This window comes from Aythya ferina, assembly GCF_964211825.1.
Source record: "Aythya ferina genome assembly, chromosome: 11".
NCBI classification, from domain to species: domain Eukaryota; kingdom Metazoa; phylum Chordata; class Aves; order Anseriformes; family Anatidae; genus Aythya; species Aythya ferina.
This window is the reverse complement of record NC_140307.1, coordinates 2,404,611-2,423,819: the sequence shown is the minus strand read 5'-3', so window position 1 is coordinate 2,423,819 and position 19,209 is coordinate 2,404,611. Positions and strand designations below refer to the sequence as shown.

At 40.1% G+C, this 19,209-nt stretch overlaps 1 protein-coding gene across 7 annotated transcripts in view; it reads right to left on the bottom strand.

Moving 5' to 3' along the window:
- MEGF11 (multiple EGF like domains 11) overlaps window positions 1-19,209 on the bottom strand; it is a 283,958-nt gene that overhangs the window by 190,379 nt on the left and 74,370 nt on the right. For all 7 annotated transcript variants that reach the window (XR_014696988.1, XM_084532754.1, XM_084532753.1 and 4 more), the window contains 5 exons: window positions 10,420-10,613; window positions 8,203-8,315; window positions 4,206-4,329; window positions 1,521-1,622; window positions 900-1,000 (listed from right to left, as the gene is read on the bottom strand). Coding sequence is in view for 6 of the 7 variants with exons in the window: in XM_084532754.1 (XP_084388880.1) it covers window positions 900-1,000; window positions 1,521-1,622; window positions 4,206-4,321 (319 nt within the window). In the remaining variant the exon portion in view is untranslated. The remainder of the gene's footprint in view (window positions 1-899; window positions 1,001-1,520; window positions 1,623-4,205; window positions 4,330-8,202; window positions 8,316-10,419; window positions 10,614-19,209) is intronic.

Genomic DNA, 19,209 nt, shown 5'->3' with positions numbered 1-19,209 from the left:
TCAGATGAAAACACCAACAAACTATGTCAAAATAGCTTTAAAGCAGTGTGTCAAGATGTTTAAAGTTAGCTGGATAATAGTATCATTTTCATATTTAAATTATTATATGGCATTCTAAATCTGTCTATAAAATTTGCATTCTGATGCTGATCAAAATCTCCTTGTGTTTTTCTTGCATCAAAATCTCATTCTAACAAGATTCAGACAAAAGATTCCTAGCAAATGCATATTGTTTCAGAAGACTTAGCAAGATGCAATATTGGAAACATGATATTAATGTAGAGGACATTTTTAATTAACAAAGCTCTTAGGTATTGCTGAAAGATCCATTTTCTTTTTTTGTCACCCTCATACTGATAAAGCACACTCCAAGCTTTTTGTTTGTTTATTCAGTGCAGTCAGAACATTGCTTTTCTGACATTTGTGAAGCTTTAAAAAGAACAGAATTATTCACAGGAAGCGTATGAAGCACCAGGAGTCTTAACTGCTCTTACCTGGAGTGAGAACTTTAAAAGTTAAGAGGCAGTAACTTTATGCCTCTTAAAATTATACAATAGTTCATTCCTGAAAGTCTTCTCAGTTCCTCCAGTCCTTTAAGGTTAGTGTATACTCAGAAAAAATACTCCCCAAAATAAGGTCTGATTCAAGAAAGTACTCATGAACTTTATTAACTCCATCCCCAGTAATTTTGGCAAAAATTTTACTATGGTGCTTGAGATGCATACAGTCGAAATGTCCTCTGTCTGCAGTTCTAACTGAAATCAGTTGGACCTGAAGGTTCTGAGCAGATCTGAAAATCCACCCTTATTATTACTATAGCAATACATCTTTAATTTATCTACATCTCCTCCAAAACTTCGCTTTTAATTGACATATCTGAATCAAAGCTATGTACATACGTATACAGTAGTCTCCGCTTTCGTAATATCCAGGGCAGCACTGAGATCTTCGCCGATACATAGTTCTTAGTCCTCTTCGATATGCTGTTTTATAACTTATTCTAAATTGCAAGACAGAAAGCCATTTGACAATATTGAAAATCAATGCCCACTGTTGGAATTATATTTGTGTTAAATTATACTAAGGATAGCATTCAATAATTATTTTAAAATGCATGAAAGCTTTTGATATTAAAAGACACAATAAAAAAAAGAATCAATACTTGTTTTGAAGCTTGAAATATAAGTTGTATTATAAACACAGTACTCATGACAGTCAATCACCATAGCCCTTCCTAGGACTGCTATGTTACAAAACAGCCCCAGTCTTAAAGCAAGAGCAAGGAGTTTCCTCAGGAATAAACAATTCATTTCTGCATATCAGCAAGGTCAGCTCAAATTTAATGCAAAAATCTCTCGACCTTAATGTTGTGGAATGCCAAAGACCCTCGTTATTGTACCAAACACATCTTTCTGTATATATCTTTGTTAGACTACCACAAAAGCTTGGATAACTAAGAAGTTATGTGAAGAGATGAAAAACCAAAATAAAATAAAAAAAATCCAGAGTTCAACTCTTACCTGTGTCTAGTACACTTGAACCAGTTCAGTATGTCGGTACATCTTGTATAATAGATCTGATCAAAAGGATGAGCATAAGATTCCTGTACTGTCACCGCATAGCTAGGAGCAAAGAAAGAAAGTGAAAGATGCAACATGAAAAGCTTCAGTTCCCTGTATATGCTACTCATCTAATTCCAGTATGAGAAATAATTAAATCAATGATCTTAGAAACTCTGGGCCTTGTCCAAAAACAAGAAAAGGGCTTCTTTAAACCACAGCTTTTCCTGAAAGTTTTGGAAATGCTTCTAACGTGGGCTCCGTAACTGAACTATTGGCTGAGTATACTCATGAACTATAGGCTGAGTAATAAACCACTCAGTTCTGGAAAAGAAACATGTTACTAAAATTCATGGTTGTTTTAGAAGATGAAAAGGGCATTTGGTTAAGTAGATAGTACAAATTTTAGAAGAGAGTTAAGCATCATGTCTTTAAAATGACTCAGTTGCCTTCCAGTCTAAGACTGTTAATTTTTGCTTGTATTCCACAACGCTAATAAGAGCTCATATTAACTAAGCACTGCTGTGTTTTGTCAGCATGATGGGATCTTCACACTTCATTTTTTGATGAAGAAACATCATTACTTCAAATGTTGGGTGCACCAATCAAATTGGATAATTTGTAAAAGGCTCAAGAGTGTTTATTTTTGAACTGCACAAATTTAATCTGTTTAATTTGTAACAGAAACAAGCTCAGAACTAACTGAAAATTGTAACATCATGAGTTAACAGGTATCTAGATTTGGAACCCTTTGAGATATGGTTAGAATGTAATTACCCATATTTGTACAAATTCATAGATATAAGCAAAACCTGGACAAAGTGATTAGGAATTACAGACCTCCAACAATACTTACAATTCAGCAATCTCCTTCCCCAAAAACTGCTGATTTAGGCATCAGGTACTATTAATTACTATGACTGTATTTAAAGCGTCTGGGACTGGCACATGATTTGGGAACACAAATCTAATTGACTTGCTCATCTCAGTTATTTTAGAATATTGTATTGCTCTACAGTAACTGTGTGTGCACTGCTTAAGAGACTCGTAATCTCAGGTTCCTATCTGGAAACAAGCTCTACTTTATCGGATATACAATACCTTTAGAGAATCACACTGAAATCATCCAAGGCAGGGTTGAGACCCAGGAATTAGATCCTCCAAGTCATTCATTATATTGATTGTCTTAATCATCCAAGTGATTTCCTTCTCATCAATGGGCCTGTTGATGTGATTAAGCCCTGTGAGATTGTACCCGTAAGGGAACACCACAACATTTGCTTGGAGTGGCTGATTGGCTTGAAATTGAATATTGGGCTGTTACTGCCCTGCTTGTCATGTCCCTTCTAGATGAGCCAAGATCCTACTAGATGTTGCTTTTGTCCTCTGTCACAACTTTTTTTTTTTTTTTTTTTTTAACAATAGTGCTTTTTTTTTTTCCACTAATACTAATGCCAAAACGTAAAATACTTATATTGTTCATTATTAATGTTAAACAGCAACACTCACAAATCTTGATTATTATTTTATGATCCTGTTTGTTATCCCACTATTGCTCTAACAGTCTTTTCCCTTTGATTTATTAACATCTAAGTAACAAAGTCATCTTGGTCAGTACAACCAATCAATTTTGGTATTTAATTTTTGTTTCTCCTTGATTGGGTCTCTAGGTTGCTGACTTTCTTCAGACAAAATCAATATTTTATTCCTGTGCTCTGAATGCACTTCACCTCAAAACACAGACTGCAAAATCCTATTCCTGAACATCTATAGTCTTTGCTTTGCAGCTGCGCTACCTACAAGCAGTTAATTCTCTTGTTAAGGCTTCTAAAATCAAAACACAGTGCCATTAAAGTATGTTTCCATATTTACTCATTAAGGGGGTTATTTTGCTAAAGTGTCCAGTAATTCATGGAACCAAACCACAGAACAGAATAGCAAATTTAGCAAGTTGAACCTAAGAGTACAGCAACTTCAGCCTCTGCAAACAGACCCTGCATGAATGTCAACCCTATCAAAGCCAGTGGCTTTCTAAGTACTTGTAAGAACTGTCTCGCACAGATCCACTTTTAGGACTAGGACACTAACAATAGAGAGAAGAGAATTACCAGGCCCTTTAATTCTCAGTGCTTTCATGAAGCTACTCTTTGATGCTGGCATGAATTTGGCAGATAAAGCCACAAAGTTCAGGACATACTGCATAAGCCTGCATGTTGCACCAGGAAGGGCTTAAAACTTAGTCCAAAGCTCCAGCAGTCTTGCTCAACAACAACCAGAAAAAAAGCAAGACAGAACAAGGGCACTGTTTCTCTATGTCTCTCCAAGGTAAATGAAAAATGTCTGTGCAGTCCTGTTGCTGAAACTACGGAGAAGCTTTCCAAAGTACAACGAAGCAGACAGGTAATACAGCATTGTTTGATCTATAACTCTAGATTTTGAACCAGTTCTTTTAGGATGGTGCAAATACACAAAGGAACTCAGGCACGCCATGTCTTTCATGCAGATCCACGTTCTTTTGTGAATCAGGACAGTATTTAGCACTTATTTTGCCTTTTATGATGGCTCTTACTTTGCCTTTTAAACGTATGCATCTGAAATGGTTAGTCAAAAAAAAAAAAAAAAAAAAAAAGGCATGTTTTACATTACCTTTCCCAATGACTACAAACATTTGGATCATCTGGGTTTAGGGACAGAGTAGTTGTGAGCAGAAAAGACAGAAAAAGCCCTTTCAGAATCCACCAGAAAAGCACATGGGCCACCATTGTTGTACCTAAATAAAGAAAAGAAAGCATAGTCATTACAGAGAATATTGAAAAAAAAAAAAAACCATCCTCCTAGGCCTTTTCATCTGTGTTCTTGTGCATATCTAAATACTGTGCAGTTTGGTGCAAGGTGTTGATAGCACCAATGATTCTTCCACAGAACATTTCTGATGCTGATCATTTTTATGGCTGCCTATCTGTACTAACAAAATAAATACCACAGGTATTAAAACAGACTGTTCTCTCATCAGCCTATAGGCAAATGGAACAACACCCATATGCCCCTTTAATTTATTTAAGTGAGGGTATACATGTGTCAATATAGTACGTTTGATCTCAGGCATACATGTACACTTATTATATGACTGATGGAAAATCAATTCACTTTTCAACTCTTAGATAGAGGAATCATTTAGAACGACAGAGGTCAATGTATTGGGTCACACTATGCAGAATAGTGAACGTGAAATAAAAATATTTGTGTTGAAGCTAGAAATAGATTCTATAAAACTCATCAGGTGCGGTCTCTTCATCATCTTACAGTTCACCTATTAAATATACTGAGTAAAACCTTCTTATTACTCATTTGGGGTTTTGAAACCAAAGTATGGTGCTTGCCTAGAGCTGCTCTATGCCATCAGTCAAAAACAAAATAGATGAGAAATAAGAACCTGCTTATAAATATAGCTGCATTTAGAAGATTAACTGATGTTAATCTATTAAAAGTTAAGTCAGTAAAAATATTTTCAAATATCCATTTCAGACATTTACATCGTCATATAATCCAATGCTCAAATCAAAAGTCCTATAAATTAGTCTTACTCCTGGCAACAAGATTGCCCTAAAAATAGGTTGAATCTTCATATCATCATCTAAAAAACACATGGCTCATTGCCTCGTAGTCCAGAGCAGCAAAAGGAATGTTAAGGGGTTTGCTCTGCATGGCACTGATATACAGCCCAGTATAAAGAAGTCATCACAAAGCAGAAAGAACAGCAGAGGGATAGCCAGGAAAGCTGATCTGAAATTACCTCCTGATTCAAAGCCTTCTAAGCTAGTTCAAGGACACGTATTGCTGTTAGCAGATTCGAAGTCAAGTTCCCAATGGGAGTAATAGCTCAGCTTTGAAATTATTCTTAGAGTTCTGCTAAACCCAAAGACAAGTCTTAAGCCACGTAAGTTATATTAACGATAATTAACATGATTTAATGTTCTTCATGAAATGAATTAAGTCTATGAGTGACTGTTCTCTACCTGCAGGCTGTTTGAAAGCCTCACAACACCAGTGCCAAAGCTTACTCCAGAAATTAAGAGGGCTGACAAGGAAAAGACAAGAGCTATACTTCTGTCCATTGGACAGATGTTCACTACACGTGTCCTAGATGCTATTTCTCCATGGAGAAGTGTCTTGAACACCCAACTTGCAGGTATTCATGGAACAAAAGTCTAAAAACCTAATGCTCAGAACCCAAGATTTTAGAACTTGTTTGAAAGTACAACAGAACTTTCTTTTAATATGAGATGTACTAACAGATGTGAACTATCAAGTATTAGGCTCAACAAAATGATGGTTTTAACAAAATCATCTTCAAAAATATCTTCAAAATTATCTTCAAAAAGCTGCCTTTAGAATACTACATTAGCTACGATTTGAATAACACCAAATTACAGAGGACAAGTTCTACTGAGCACTGTATTTATAGGTTGCAATTTTCCTCCTTTGTTCATTCTCTACACTTTTGATACATGGCAATACTGAACAAATAGGACTGGAGGAAAGGGCGTCCAGTCAACAGAAATGGTCAAAGGTAAAACTGCTTAAGGAAATGCAGTCCTTAAGAGACGGGGTTTTTAAATCAAAAGAGTTCTGTATTCAGTTTGGTAACTTCTTGAGAACATCAAGAGCCTCAGCTTATCCCTAAATTAATTAAAGGAAGAAAAGCAGTCTGCTTTCTACAAAAAGAAAGTGAGCTTTTCCTTATTTAAATAAAGCAGCTCTGTATTTGAATTCTGTAATTCCCAAATATCTTAATTTGTTTTTAAGAAAACAATGTAACAGTTTAGTTTTTAAACCAAACAAACACCTAAAGAGTTATTATTTATAAGCCTCATTAGCACTCATGGTATTTGTTTAGAATGTCTTTGAAAGAGGATCAAAATTGTATTCCAAACTTTTAATGTTAATGTTATTTTATTATCTGTTTATAAATGAACTGCTTTGTGCAATGAATTTTCTAACCTTGTAAGTCAGATCATATATCAGAAACATCCAGCTCTCCAAATACAGCAGAACCTCATTTATCTCAAGTGTCTCTTTTTCTAACTCAAATGAAATATTTCACTTTGATCACTGTTAATAGAAAAGACCTTATACCAAAATGGAATGGTTACTATTACAAGATTCAGAATAAAACTCTAAAAATAGGAACACATATATTAAAAACCAACATCAAAAAAGAATCCAGTAATGACACGTAATATGATTTTGTTTCAGCTTTTATTGTTCAGTGTAATAGATACTACATTCCTGCACTGCATTTAAAGTTTGGATTGTATTCCCCAAGGAGGCAGCATCAGCATTGCAGGGGGACAATGTCTGTAACTTCATTAAAGATATAGCCAAACATTTCCAGGCTCAGCCACTGCCGCTCTCTTGAGGACAGGCAGCCTTTTGAGTTTAACAAGAAAATAAATGACATGAAGGTCTTCTGTGCAGTCCCTAAATGGACTCTAACTTTTTGTCTCTCCAGGCCTGCTTATTATTTTCAGGAGTGAAAGAAGTCAATTTAGGTACAATTTGGCAAGAAAGGGGGGTGTTTACATCCAAAATATAATCTGGTGATTTTTCACAAGTGTCTCAGCGTCTGTTAATTGTAACAGATTAAGATGGGTATCTGATAACTCATTAAGCCATTTTCACTTGCCTTGCTTCTGTTGGAATGAATGTCAGTACCACAGCTCTAATACTGATACAGCTCACTGGTTCCATCACAAAAGAAAGGAAACACATTCTCACTGTTAACCCACTAATCATAGCTATAGAAAAAATAGTAGGTAGCAAGTCTGTGATTTATTTGTCCGTGGATTCATTTTACAAAAACCTTTGCTGAGCAAACTGTGCTGGGTTCGCAGAGACTGGAAGATGCAGATGATCATTTAAATTGCATGAAGTGCATGAGAATGTGGACAAAACAGGCTGTTACACTCATTTGTAAAACAAGCAGAGGATGCCAGTACCTCACAGGATTGTGAACAAGATGCAAAGAAAATAAAACTCCAAAGAATCCTTGCTAGGTAAAACAAACATTCTCTGAAGCTTTTTCTATGTGACGAGGACCTGGCTTTGGTAACAGTCTTGTAAAAGAGGACTACTGTATTTTAAGTAGGTGAGAGAAAAATGAAATAAAAAACACAGATTAAGTTTCTCCTTTGCTTCCTTGGCTGTCAGACTACAAAATTTAACTAAATATGACCAATAGAGAATTTCCTGTTCAGGAGCAATAATAATGAAACACTTCATTTTGACATTTCTGTCATAAAATATTTCATAACATGACTTGGACTTTAAATTCAAACCGAATTTCCATTCCATGAGGAAGTTGTAAATTGAATGTTTTTGTCTCAATTTGGGACAAAAGAATTTCTGAATGAGGCAAAAGAAGTATTTGGTGTCCAGCTGTAATCAAGGAAAATATTTACAGAAGTGTTTTTCAGTAGCATTCGGTATTCTTAAATCCTTATATACTTTTGAAGATCATTCTTTAGATGATTAAATGCCATTTAACTGCATTAAATGTCTATGCAGTCAGCTAAGCTAGCCTGAATTTTTTCCACAAGCTTCCATGCAATGAATTTAATGGAGTCATTTTAAAAAGTCTTACCTCAAAGTGCTAAAAATTCCAAATAGATCCTATTTTTGCAGACTACCAGCACAGGAAGACACACATCATATTAACAGGATAGCAGAATAAAGCTCTTCAGAAGTTGCTTGGCACTGTGAGCAATCAATAAAAGAAAAAGAAAAGAAAAAACAACAACAACAAAAGTAGTCAAAGAAAGTGTTTGGGGGAATGGAAACAAATGAAGACAGAATGAGATAAACAATTGTAAATTCTTGCATATCATAAAATAACCGTGCTTTATCAGGCCAAAGACCACTGTCCTGCTTTCAGCCAATTGTAAATGTTTAGCAAAGGGTAAAGAAGGCAGAAACCAGACAGAAATACTTCCCTTTTATACTCTTCTAGTTTCCTGCAATTTGCAGCTTTGTGACTCCTTCAGCCACAAGTGGTATCTTTGTGTTTAATAACCTTTCATGGATTCTCTTCCAATAATTTGTCTAATAATTTTTATCTGGTAAAATGTAAATTTCAATCAACTAAATTTAAATGTTAATGTCAACAACATCTTCTGACAAGTCTCAGATCTTAGCCATGTACTGTTATGAAATACTTCCTTGTTTTTCTACCTGCCACCTCAGTTTCATTTGACAGCTCCTTGCTCCTCTGTTAGCAATCAATGACTCCCAGACTTTGCTTCCTATCATTTCCAATCATATAAACAACATTTTTTTTGCACATAGACTTTTTCTTTTGCCATATCCCAACACAGCAGTTCCATTTCTTTCAAAACGTTTGATAAGGGACCTTGCAAAATCCTTCTGGAAACCTACCTCAATATTCCTGATCCATGTTTACTTCAAATAACTTTAATAATTTATGAAGTCTCTACAAAGCCATGATGATTCTTCATAAGTGTATTACGTTTAGCAAGAGTTTTGCTAATTTTGTTCTTAATTATGCTTTCCACCACATAAGAAAATCTAGGTGTATCAAAATTAAAATGTATTCTAGTATTTTTATGTGAACAGTTAAGGAAAATACAAGAGAATAGTTAAGGCAGAGAACAAAAAGTTGGATTTCACTGAAGAAGCATTAAAGTGACTGAGTGTTTGCTGATTACACTATTTTAGTCTCTAAGTAGTAGCAAGCTTCCAACAAGCTGCCCTCTGTGGCATTCCTCCTTCTCATCCCATCTGAAATTTTCATGATAGTTTAGGCAAGGGATCATTTAAACACACTCTTCGTTTGGCTCTACATCAGATTTTGTTAGAAACAAGCTGTTATGAAAGCTAAATGAGGCCATGAGTTTCAAAACTGATCAGGAATTTTTGGATGCCTCCACTTGTGATTAATAACTTGAGACACCATGTAAGGGCCGAATAATAGGCAGTGCTCAGAATGCACGCTAGGAAACCGGTTGCTTTAATCCTGGAGGTCAAGAACTAAGCCACTCAGAATCAGTAGTCACCTCTAAAAATCATTGCCATCACCAACGGAAATATTGCCGAAGACAGTGTTCTTGTTTTGTTTTCAGTGACAATTTAAAGCTGCTTTAAGTAGATAAACACTTGCAGGAAGGATCAGGTACTGAATATGAAAGCACTGAACGTGATTCTTCTCCTCATCCAAGCGCAGAGGAATTCAAGTGGCTGAACTGGCAGAAACACCAGACTATCCGCTGGGTTGCTGGGTTCCTTCTACTGACACCTTATCTGATTAATACAGGAAGACCTCAGACAAGAATCCGCCTTGGTTAACAAATGATGATACATTTATTTCTGTTAACAGGGTCTGTTTAAGCCTCTAGGAGTCATTATATGAAGAGCAAGTGGTTATCCCTTAAATGCAGCGCAAAACATCTGGTCTATAATTTGTGCCACAAAAGCCACGCTGTCAGCCATATACTCAGCTCTTCCACGTTCTGCTTCGGCACTGCCCCCTTTAAGGTTTCAAGGAAGCAGTCCAACAGCAGGGAATCCCTCCAGCAGATACAGAAGTCGGTGCTATTTGCAGATATCCCCGATACCATTTTCCAACACAAGTTTCCTGTCACCTGGAGGTGACACTGACAAGAGGAGAAACAGAGCTAGCGGGGGCAGCACAACCGCTTCTGCCTCTCAGCAGTTTCCTTCACAGCCTCCTGTGAAGGCTCGCTGCTCAGGACCTGCTCACACACTCCTTCCGGGCAGCCAGTCCCAGCAGTGGCACAAGCCAGGAACAGACTGATAGGACATACAAGATCAGCATCTTTCTTACCTTGCACTTAAATTCCTGCAATGGAGACTAGCTTGTCACAACTTTGTCCTTTAGCCATATGGGTAAAGATGATAAATGTAAGCGGGAACCATAACTTTTCAGCATAAAACTATTCTTTCCTCTCTGTGAAAGTTAACCACACTCCTGTGCTGCTCAGCCAAAGTTCACGGCAGAAGTTTCAGTGGACACTCGGACTGAAACAAATTAAACAAAGATATGACATTTCCTATAATTAACATCAATGAAAGTACGATTTGGAGATTTTAGCAGTTTATGGGGAAGTTATCAAGGGAAAGTTTGAAAAGCTGCAACCTGAGTCCTGTTTGCTTAACCTTAGTGACACCTCCCTCTGCCGCATCCATCACACCGTGAGGAAGTGCTGCTCAGTACCACTAAAGGAACCAGTCCCATGTCCCAAGACGTAACTTAGAGTCTTAAAGACTGGATAAACACACCAGGCTCCTGCCTGCTAGAGTGCCCTGAGGACTCTCCCTTATATTCCTTGAATCACAGTTGCTCGGTTTTCCAAAACTGGGTAGGGGGCTGATCTTAATAGCAACTGAGAATACAGATCTCATAAGTTGCATTGAATTTCTAAGCTTTAAAATATAATACAGTGGAGCAGAGAGGCAGGCACGGCTCTCTTCTCTCTGGTGACCAGCAATAGGACCCAAGGGAATGGCTTGAAGCTGAAATAGGGGCATTTCAGGCTGGATATCAGGAAAAGGTTCTTCTCCAAGAGGTGGTCGGGCGCTAGCACAGGCTCCCCAGGGCGGTGGTCACAGCACCGAGCCTGTGGGAGTTCAAGAAGCATTTGGACAACGCTCTCAGACACGTGAACTGATTTTATTATTTTTTTTTTTTGGGGGGGGGGGGGGCATCCTTTGGGGACCCAGGAGTTGGACTTAACGATCCTTTAGGGTCCCTTCCAATCCAACTTGGATACTCTATGATTCTGTGATAGCAGCATGGTATTCTACAATTCTGTGATTATTTACGTAGACTTCTTATGAAGTCTGAAGGTTTGCTTCCGTGCTAAGCACTCCTAAGCTGGCTTCCACTGGAGTCATTGGGAGCTTGGCTAGAGAGTAAAGCAGGAATGAATAATGAAGTAAGCTCTTCTTGATCTATCAAATGTTATTTTTGGAAGCTCAGGAGTGTTCCTTCAGTGCTCTCAGAGGAAAAATGGGTCAAAGTACAACAGAAACATGCCACTAGGCAAGCAATTTAGGCAATTAGTTTAGTTATGGCTGATGAAATATGTTTGTAAAGGCAAAGGCTGGGGTATACATCTAGGTCTCAGAGGACCTGAGTGTAAATCATCCTGGTGAAGACTTCAGGCGTGACGCTGGGTTAGCAAAGTAGGCTGGGCTGGGGTAGCTCAAATTTCTCCCACGTTCTGCGCCCAGCATTTCCTGCAGGCTCTGTGCCCTCAGAGGCACCTAACCAATATCGAACACCAGGCTTAGAAACTTGGGGTGAAATGTAGGGCTTATGTACTCTCAAAGTCCGATTATCCACAGAAAAGTCAAAGGAAGAGAACTGACCAACCTTCCGCGTGCTTGAAGAATGAGCATACTACAAATGAAAAAGCGAGCAGATACCGAAGTGATAAGGTACGTACACAGTTGGCATTATCCATCTGCTGTATGAGATGCAAAGAAAAATAGAAATTCATCAGTACTTACACAAATTCAATATACGTGATATACATGCGCACTTGTGCAAAGCACACACACCGATCCACAAAGCTTTTACTCAGGAAAACACTAAACTTTTTTCTTAAATCATTGGATAGTTAATCAATAGTCCAGCAGAAATACAAGGAAAATATTATATTAACAACACCTAAAAACATTGCTGAAATAGTGCCCAAATCCAGATAATTGCTGGCTTCTTTTCAGAAAGGTCAGCAAGGAAAAAAATTATCTGTGATTTTCTACCCATAATTGTGTACTTGTACTCAACTACCAGTGTCAAATTGGAAGCCAGCCCTTGAACATTTGGCCCTTTAAGTTATTACTGCAAACCCAGGACCAGTGAAACGTTAGGGTCCCTTTAGAGCCTAAGCCCTGTCCAAGCCCTGCCTGTCAGACAGCACAGGGAGATGGCTGACGTTCTACTGGCTCTTAGTGCCAAAAGCAAACTGGCAGACTTTGAAGGCAAATTCCAGGTATCCTGCAGTATTTCAACAGGAGAAGACCTTCTGCAAGGTAAAAAAAAATCCTGGGGTGGTCATCTCTGGGCCTCCTCAATTGAAACATAGTAAACAAAAATCAGAAAAGGCCCCTTTCCATACCTGTCTTCCCAGCCCTCCTACCCCCATCTCGCCGTCTGACCACTGGGGAAGCCAGCCCTTGTTGCAGTGCTCCCCATACACAGCCTCGTCTTTTTGCAGAGCGAAATTTAAAGCTGCTGAAATCCTATGGGGAGTCACATTCTCTACTGATTTAACGCTGTATTTATATTCACTATCCCATGCATGTTTCAGGTATTCCTTCACATACGTTACCTCAGAAGAGAAAGAGGAAAGCGAGCTGCCACACAGCGAAAAGCTCTCTCCTGAGAACTCCAGTGAGCTTGCTTACGTTTAGCCACCCACTCCATCCCTGTTCAAGATGCCAGACAATTACAACACAAGCTTCCTTACACAGTTACAGCAACAAAGACCTCGTGCCTCGTACCCCAGAACACTCAGCCATCTAAGCATTATATGCATGCCCAGATGAGGAATAATATGATGAAGATTTTAAATGTTTCTCTAAAAAAACCCACTTCTTCCAACAGAATTTTCTTAGAGCATTTAAAGAACACATGAGAAGTTGGTACGAAAATAGGAGTAACAAGAAATAAAGTATAAGGATGTGTAACATATATGCAGTGGAATAAATTAAGTATGATTTTGTGAAAGTGTTGTGAAAGTAAGAAAAAAAGTGGCTTGGAAATCTAGAATATCCTTTGCGGTTGTATTTTAAAAAATTACTTCAATTTGTCAAGAGCAATTGGCCTCTTCTTTGTGTCTTCATTTATCTCAGAGGAAAATAAAATGAAACAAACAGCAAAAAAGTCCCAAGTACAGTGAACAGCTGAGCCAGGGACAAATTAAGTAACGCAGATTGATGGCTGTTGATCTACAGCAGTACTATCACATCCCAATGCTACATCTCATATTTCATTTAAAGACTCATCTCTTCTTTTCCAGAAACAGTGCGATATTTATGGGAGAAGGCTGATTTGCAAGCCTTGGAGATGCACTGAGAATCCAGATTCAGTTTTTCCAATCTGGCTTTAAAGTTGGTGAAAGCCTTGAACTTTGAAGGTAGCAGCCCAAATAAAATGAAACCAAACACAGACAGAAAATGGACATTGAATCTAAACATGTATTTTCAAGAAATGCTGCAGGCAGGGCAAAGCTTTTTATCTTCAGTTTCTTCATAAGACAGTAAGGAAGTAATGCTTGTCTCCTCTCTTCATCTATACCTTTACTAACCCCACTGGTCCAATAGTATATATCTTCATCTGTTTTCCGGAGTTTTCCCAGTGCTTTATCCTCCGTGGCATTCTCTGTTACAACAGCACTCAGATGTTCTCTTCCTGCATCCAATTTTCCTCTGAGCCTCTTGAAATCTTAATCTAAAGTTTTTTAACTTCATAGCTATTAAAACCATTGACTGGCCCACAGAGAATATAACTTTTTCTATCAAAGTCTGCTAAACATAAGATAAATGTTAAATCAATTTTTAGATTTCTAATGGCTTAAGAATTAGAGTGGCCACTTAAAAACTGCCAATTTTGCTTGAAATATGAGAGGTTTCCTCAGAAGCTGCAATAATCCTTTGTGCTTTTCTGCGCGTCTTACAGGGCATATCTGGAACACTATCAATACTGGAGGAATGGTATTTGGTTCAATCATGTTGAAGGTAAAAGCCTGAAGTTAGGAGCCCATGTAATTTATCTCCTTTTCAGAGCATGCACATCTCTGTCTATCTGAGAACAGGCTGGTTACTTAGGTGCCCAGAAATGGCTATAAGCTCTTAGGTTTAGGCATCCAACATGGAAAACAGACTGAGCAGATCTGCCCTTCTCTAGGGCAGGATGCTGATGCTGTGGGGAAAGTCATGGTGCGTGAACGAGGTCTTTGCAGTTACCGTTGGTCATTGCTTCAAGGGGGCATGCTGCAGTTACTGCTGTGCAACCATCCTGCAGCTGCTCAGGTGTTAACAAGGCACCTACTGAGAGTGCTAAAGCCAATCTCCCAAAAAGCTCAAGATGCATATTAAAACGAGTAGTCAGGTTTATTCCCTTGCAAAGTCCTGACTCCACGTGAGATGTACACCACGTCCTTCCCATGCCTTGGTTGTGCTGTGAACCAGGAAGGAGCTGTCTTGTGCTCAGAGGCAAGCAAAAGACCCCTGCAATCTAGACTTAGACTTGCATCTCTTGACCACCCACCGCTGACTGTAGACTTAAGCTCTATAACCAGATGGGCACCGTGAACAGTCTTCATTCAGTTACACAGCAGTTCCCAACCACACCTTCACTACAATGGGTCTCCACAGGCTGAGACAGGCAACAGCAGCATCTGCAAATGCTCTCTGTCACAATATCCAAGTCTGAAACTTCTTGGCCTGTTGTTTGCTCTGTGCAGAACAGAGAGGAGAAGAGGGAGTGGTCAAAATCCCCAGCAGATCCAGACAGTCTCCCAGAATATCCCTACCTTTCCAGGAACCATCATACAATTTTTAAGAGATGTTCCAAGACACTGACTGTTAGAGCAATAACTGGAGAGATAAATGAGAACATGACCCCAGTCTTATTTAATTTTACATCACTATGCAAAGCTCTTGACTCTGCTGTCTCCATGACCTACTTTATCTATTGTTTATTTCTTTTCCTTTTTTTTTTTTTTCCAGGAAATTGTTCATTAAGGATAAGAGCACCTGGCTTACAGTAACAGGGCACTGTGCAAAATATCTGTCATGAAACTGAGAGAGAAACATTCATTAATACATCAGGCAGAGCAAACCCACAAAGAACTGAGGGGCTGCAGAGGAATATTTTAGGCAAAGAAAATGTCGGGACCAAAGTCTCTACTGGTATAAATGGCTGAAATCCACGGAGTTCACTGTGCCAATTTGTACCTGGAGAGAATTTGGATCTACCGCCCAGTCATCAGATACAGATGGTACTGGAGTTACTCAGGTTAGAGATAGTATTTTCTTTCTGGCAAAAGAACAGCAGCCAGAAAAATCACTGTGGACAAAAACAGATCTGAATAACTGGTGCATGGAACTAGCTCTGCTTCCTCTTCCCCCTCCTCCTAAATTTGGCACTGAAAACTTATTTAAATAAGAGAAAAATTATAAAAGAGAATTTATGGGCTTATTTTAGGGCTTAACCTCTATCATTTTATCACCATACTAATTAAGCTTTTATTCCACAAGTTAAGACAAGTACAGTTTTCTCTCTGTATTCTTGCTTCATCAACATCATACATGTACCATCTGCTATGTCCTCTTACTGAGCCCTCTCTGTGGCTTGCTCTCAGATGCACAGCACTCATTCGGTCGAGGAGAACACTTCCCTGTGAGTGCTTTATTAAACCCTGTGCAGACGAACAAAAATTGGATCTTAAAAATTGCTTAGACATTTTTGAACTTTTTGTAAAGTAAACTTAATGCAGCTTACTCCCAGTGCTGATTATCTGAGCAAGTATCACTTACATGTATCCTGCTAAACAAAACCAAACAGAATCTCTCTTCAAAACAGGCATACAAACTATTGGCTGGCAGGAGACTGAAGTGTGTTCTCCGTCTTGCTCTTCAGTATCTTTCCGAAACAAGCTTCAGCACGCTAAAGAAAGCATAAGTTTAGATTCTCTCGTTTTGTTATAGCACCAAACTTGTGGAAATCTTAAATTTGTAAGCATGAGCTAATCTTGGTCTTCTTTCCAAAGCACAGCACGAATGAAGGTCTTCCAGGCTCACCACAGATTTTTCACCATCCACTTTCTTCCAGCAGCACCATTTCTTCATGTAAATGCTATGATTCCCATTTCAATCCTCAGCTATTTTTCTGAGCTCCTCATCATTAAGGGCAGAGGGGTCCAGGAAGGCTGGGCGCTCTTCAAGAGGGAAGTCTTAATGGCGCAGGAACGGTCTGTTCCCACGTGCCCAAAGACGAGCTGGCGGGGAAGAAGACCGGCCTGGCTCAACAGAGAATTGTGGCTTGATCTTAGGAGGAAAAAGAGGGTTTATAAGCTTTGGAAAAGTGGGCAGGCCACTAAGGAGGACTTTAAAGAAGTAGCGAGGCTGTGCAGGGACAAAATTAGGAAGGCCAAAGCTCATCTGGAGCTCAATCTGGCTACTGCCGTTAAAGATAACAAAAAACGTTTCTATAAATACATCAACACAAGAAGGAGGACTAAGGAGAATCTCCATCCTTTACTGGATGCGGGGGGAAACTTAGTTACAAGAGATGAGGAAAAGGCGGAGGTGCTCAATGCCTTCTTTGCCTCAGTCTTTAGCGGCAATACCGGATGTTCTCTGGATACCCAGTACCCTGAGCTGGTGGAAGGGGATGGGGAGCAGGATGTGGCCCTCATTATCCATGAAGAACTGGTTGGTGACCTACTACGGCACTTAGATGTGCACAAGTCGATGGGGCCAGATGGGATCCACCCAAGGGTACTGAGGGAACTGGCAGAGGAGCTGGCCAAGCCACTGTCCATCATTTATCAACAGTCCTGGCTATCGGGGGAGGTCCCAATCGACTGGCGGCTAGCAAACGTGACGCCCATCTATAAGAAGGGCCGGAGGGCAGACCCAGGAAACTACAGGCCTGTCAGTTTGACCTCAGTGCCAGGAAAGCTCATGGAGCAGATCCTCCTGAGAGTCATCATGCAGCACTTGCAGGGGAAGCAGGCGATCAGGCCCAGTCAGCATGGCTTTATGAAAGGCAGGTCATGCCTGACGAACCTGATCTCCTTCTATGACAGAGTGACGCGCTGGGTGGATGAGGGAAAGGCTGTGGATGTGGTCTACCTTGACTTCAGCAAGGCTTTTGACACCGTCTCCCACAGCATTCTCCTCAAGAAACTGGCTGCTCTTGGCTTGGACTGGCGCACGCTTCGTTGGGTTAGAAACTGGCTGGATAGCCGGGCCCAAAGAGTCGTGGTGAATGGAGCCAAGTCCAGTTGGAGGCCAGTCACTAGTGGCGTCCCCCAGGGCTCGGTGCTGGGGCCGGTCCTCTTTAATATCTTCATCGATGATCTGGACGAGGGCATCGAGTGCACCCTCAGTAAGTTCGCAGATGACACCAAGTTAGGTGCGTGTGTCGATCTGCTTGAGGGTAGGAAAGCTCTGCAGGAGGATCTGGATAGGCTGGACCGATGGGCTGAGGTCAACTGCATGAAGTTTAACAAGGCCAAGTGCCGGGTCCTGCACCTGGGGCGCAATAACCCCAAGCAGAGCTACAGGCTGGGAGAGGAATGGTTGGAAAGCTGCCAGGCAGAGAAGGACCTGGGAGTGATGGTGGACAGTCGGCTGAATATGAGCCAGCAGTGTGCTCAGGTGGCCAAGAAGGCCAACGGCATCCTGGCTTGTATTAGGAACAGCGTGACCAGCAGGGCTAGGGAGGTGATCGTCCCCCTGTACTCAGCTCTGGTGAGGCCGCACCTCGAGTACTGTGTTCAGTTTTGGGCCCCTCGCTACAAGAAGGACATCGAGGTGCTTGAGCGGGTGCAGAGAAGGGCGACGAAGCTGGTGAGGGGCCTGGAGAACAAGTCCTACGAGGAGCGGCTGAGGGAGCTGGGCTTGTTCAGCCTGGAGAAGAGGAGGCTCAGGGGTGACCTTATTGCTCTTTACAGATACCTTAAAGGAGGCTGTAGAGAGGTGGGGGTTGGCCTGTTCTCCCACGTGCGTGGTGACAGGACGAGGGGGAATGGGCTTAAGTTGAGCCAGGGGAGTTTTAGGTTAGATGTTAGAAAGAACTTCTTTACAGAAAGGGTTGTGAGGCATTGGAACAGGCTGCCCAGGGAAGTGGTGGAGTCACCATCCCTGGAAGTCTTCAAAAGACGCTTAGATGTACAGCTTAGGGATATGGTTTAGTGGAGGGCTGTTAGCGTTAGGTTGGAGGTTGGACTCGATGACCTTGAGGTCTCTTCCAACCTAGAAAATTCTGTGAAATTCTGTGATCATCTTCTAGGTCTTATTATCTTATACACTTTTATCCAACACTCCTTATGAATAACCTCATTTAAAATTATATGCAGATTTCTTCCCAAGACCAGCGGCCAATTGCCACTTCCCCTTCGAAAAACTCACTTCATGCAATTGCATCTCTGTTTAAACTGCAACAAGTCTGTCTCCAAAGGAACGTGTTCAGTCTCTAGGCTCTTAAATCCAAGTTTTAGTGTCTGCAGGGGCTCCAGGTATACCAGGTGTTGATGGGTAAAGGAGAAGACATAATGAAGCAGTGATCCATCATTTACCCCAGAAGAAGCAAGCACACTGTTAACTCAGGGCCATGTATACCCTCTGACTTGTCTTTGCCTCAGTCTTTCCCCTAAGAAACTGGAGTAAGTTCTTCATTCCTGCCTCCCATTACTGACTGTCATTCATAAAATAAAAGATTATATACATGCACAACATAATGGTTAACTTGATTTTAGTTATTAAAAATAACTGGAGCTCTCTAGTGTGGCATACAGAGGAATAAAAACCCCTCACTGTATGCCAAAGCAGACGACAGAAAGAAATGAGATATGGAGATGTGATGGGTTTTGCTTGT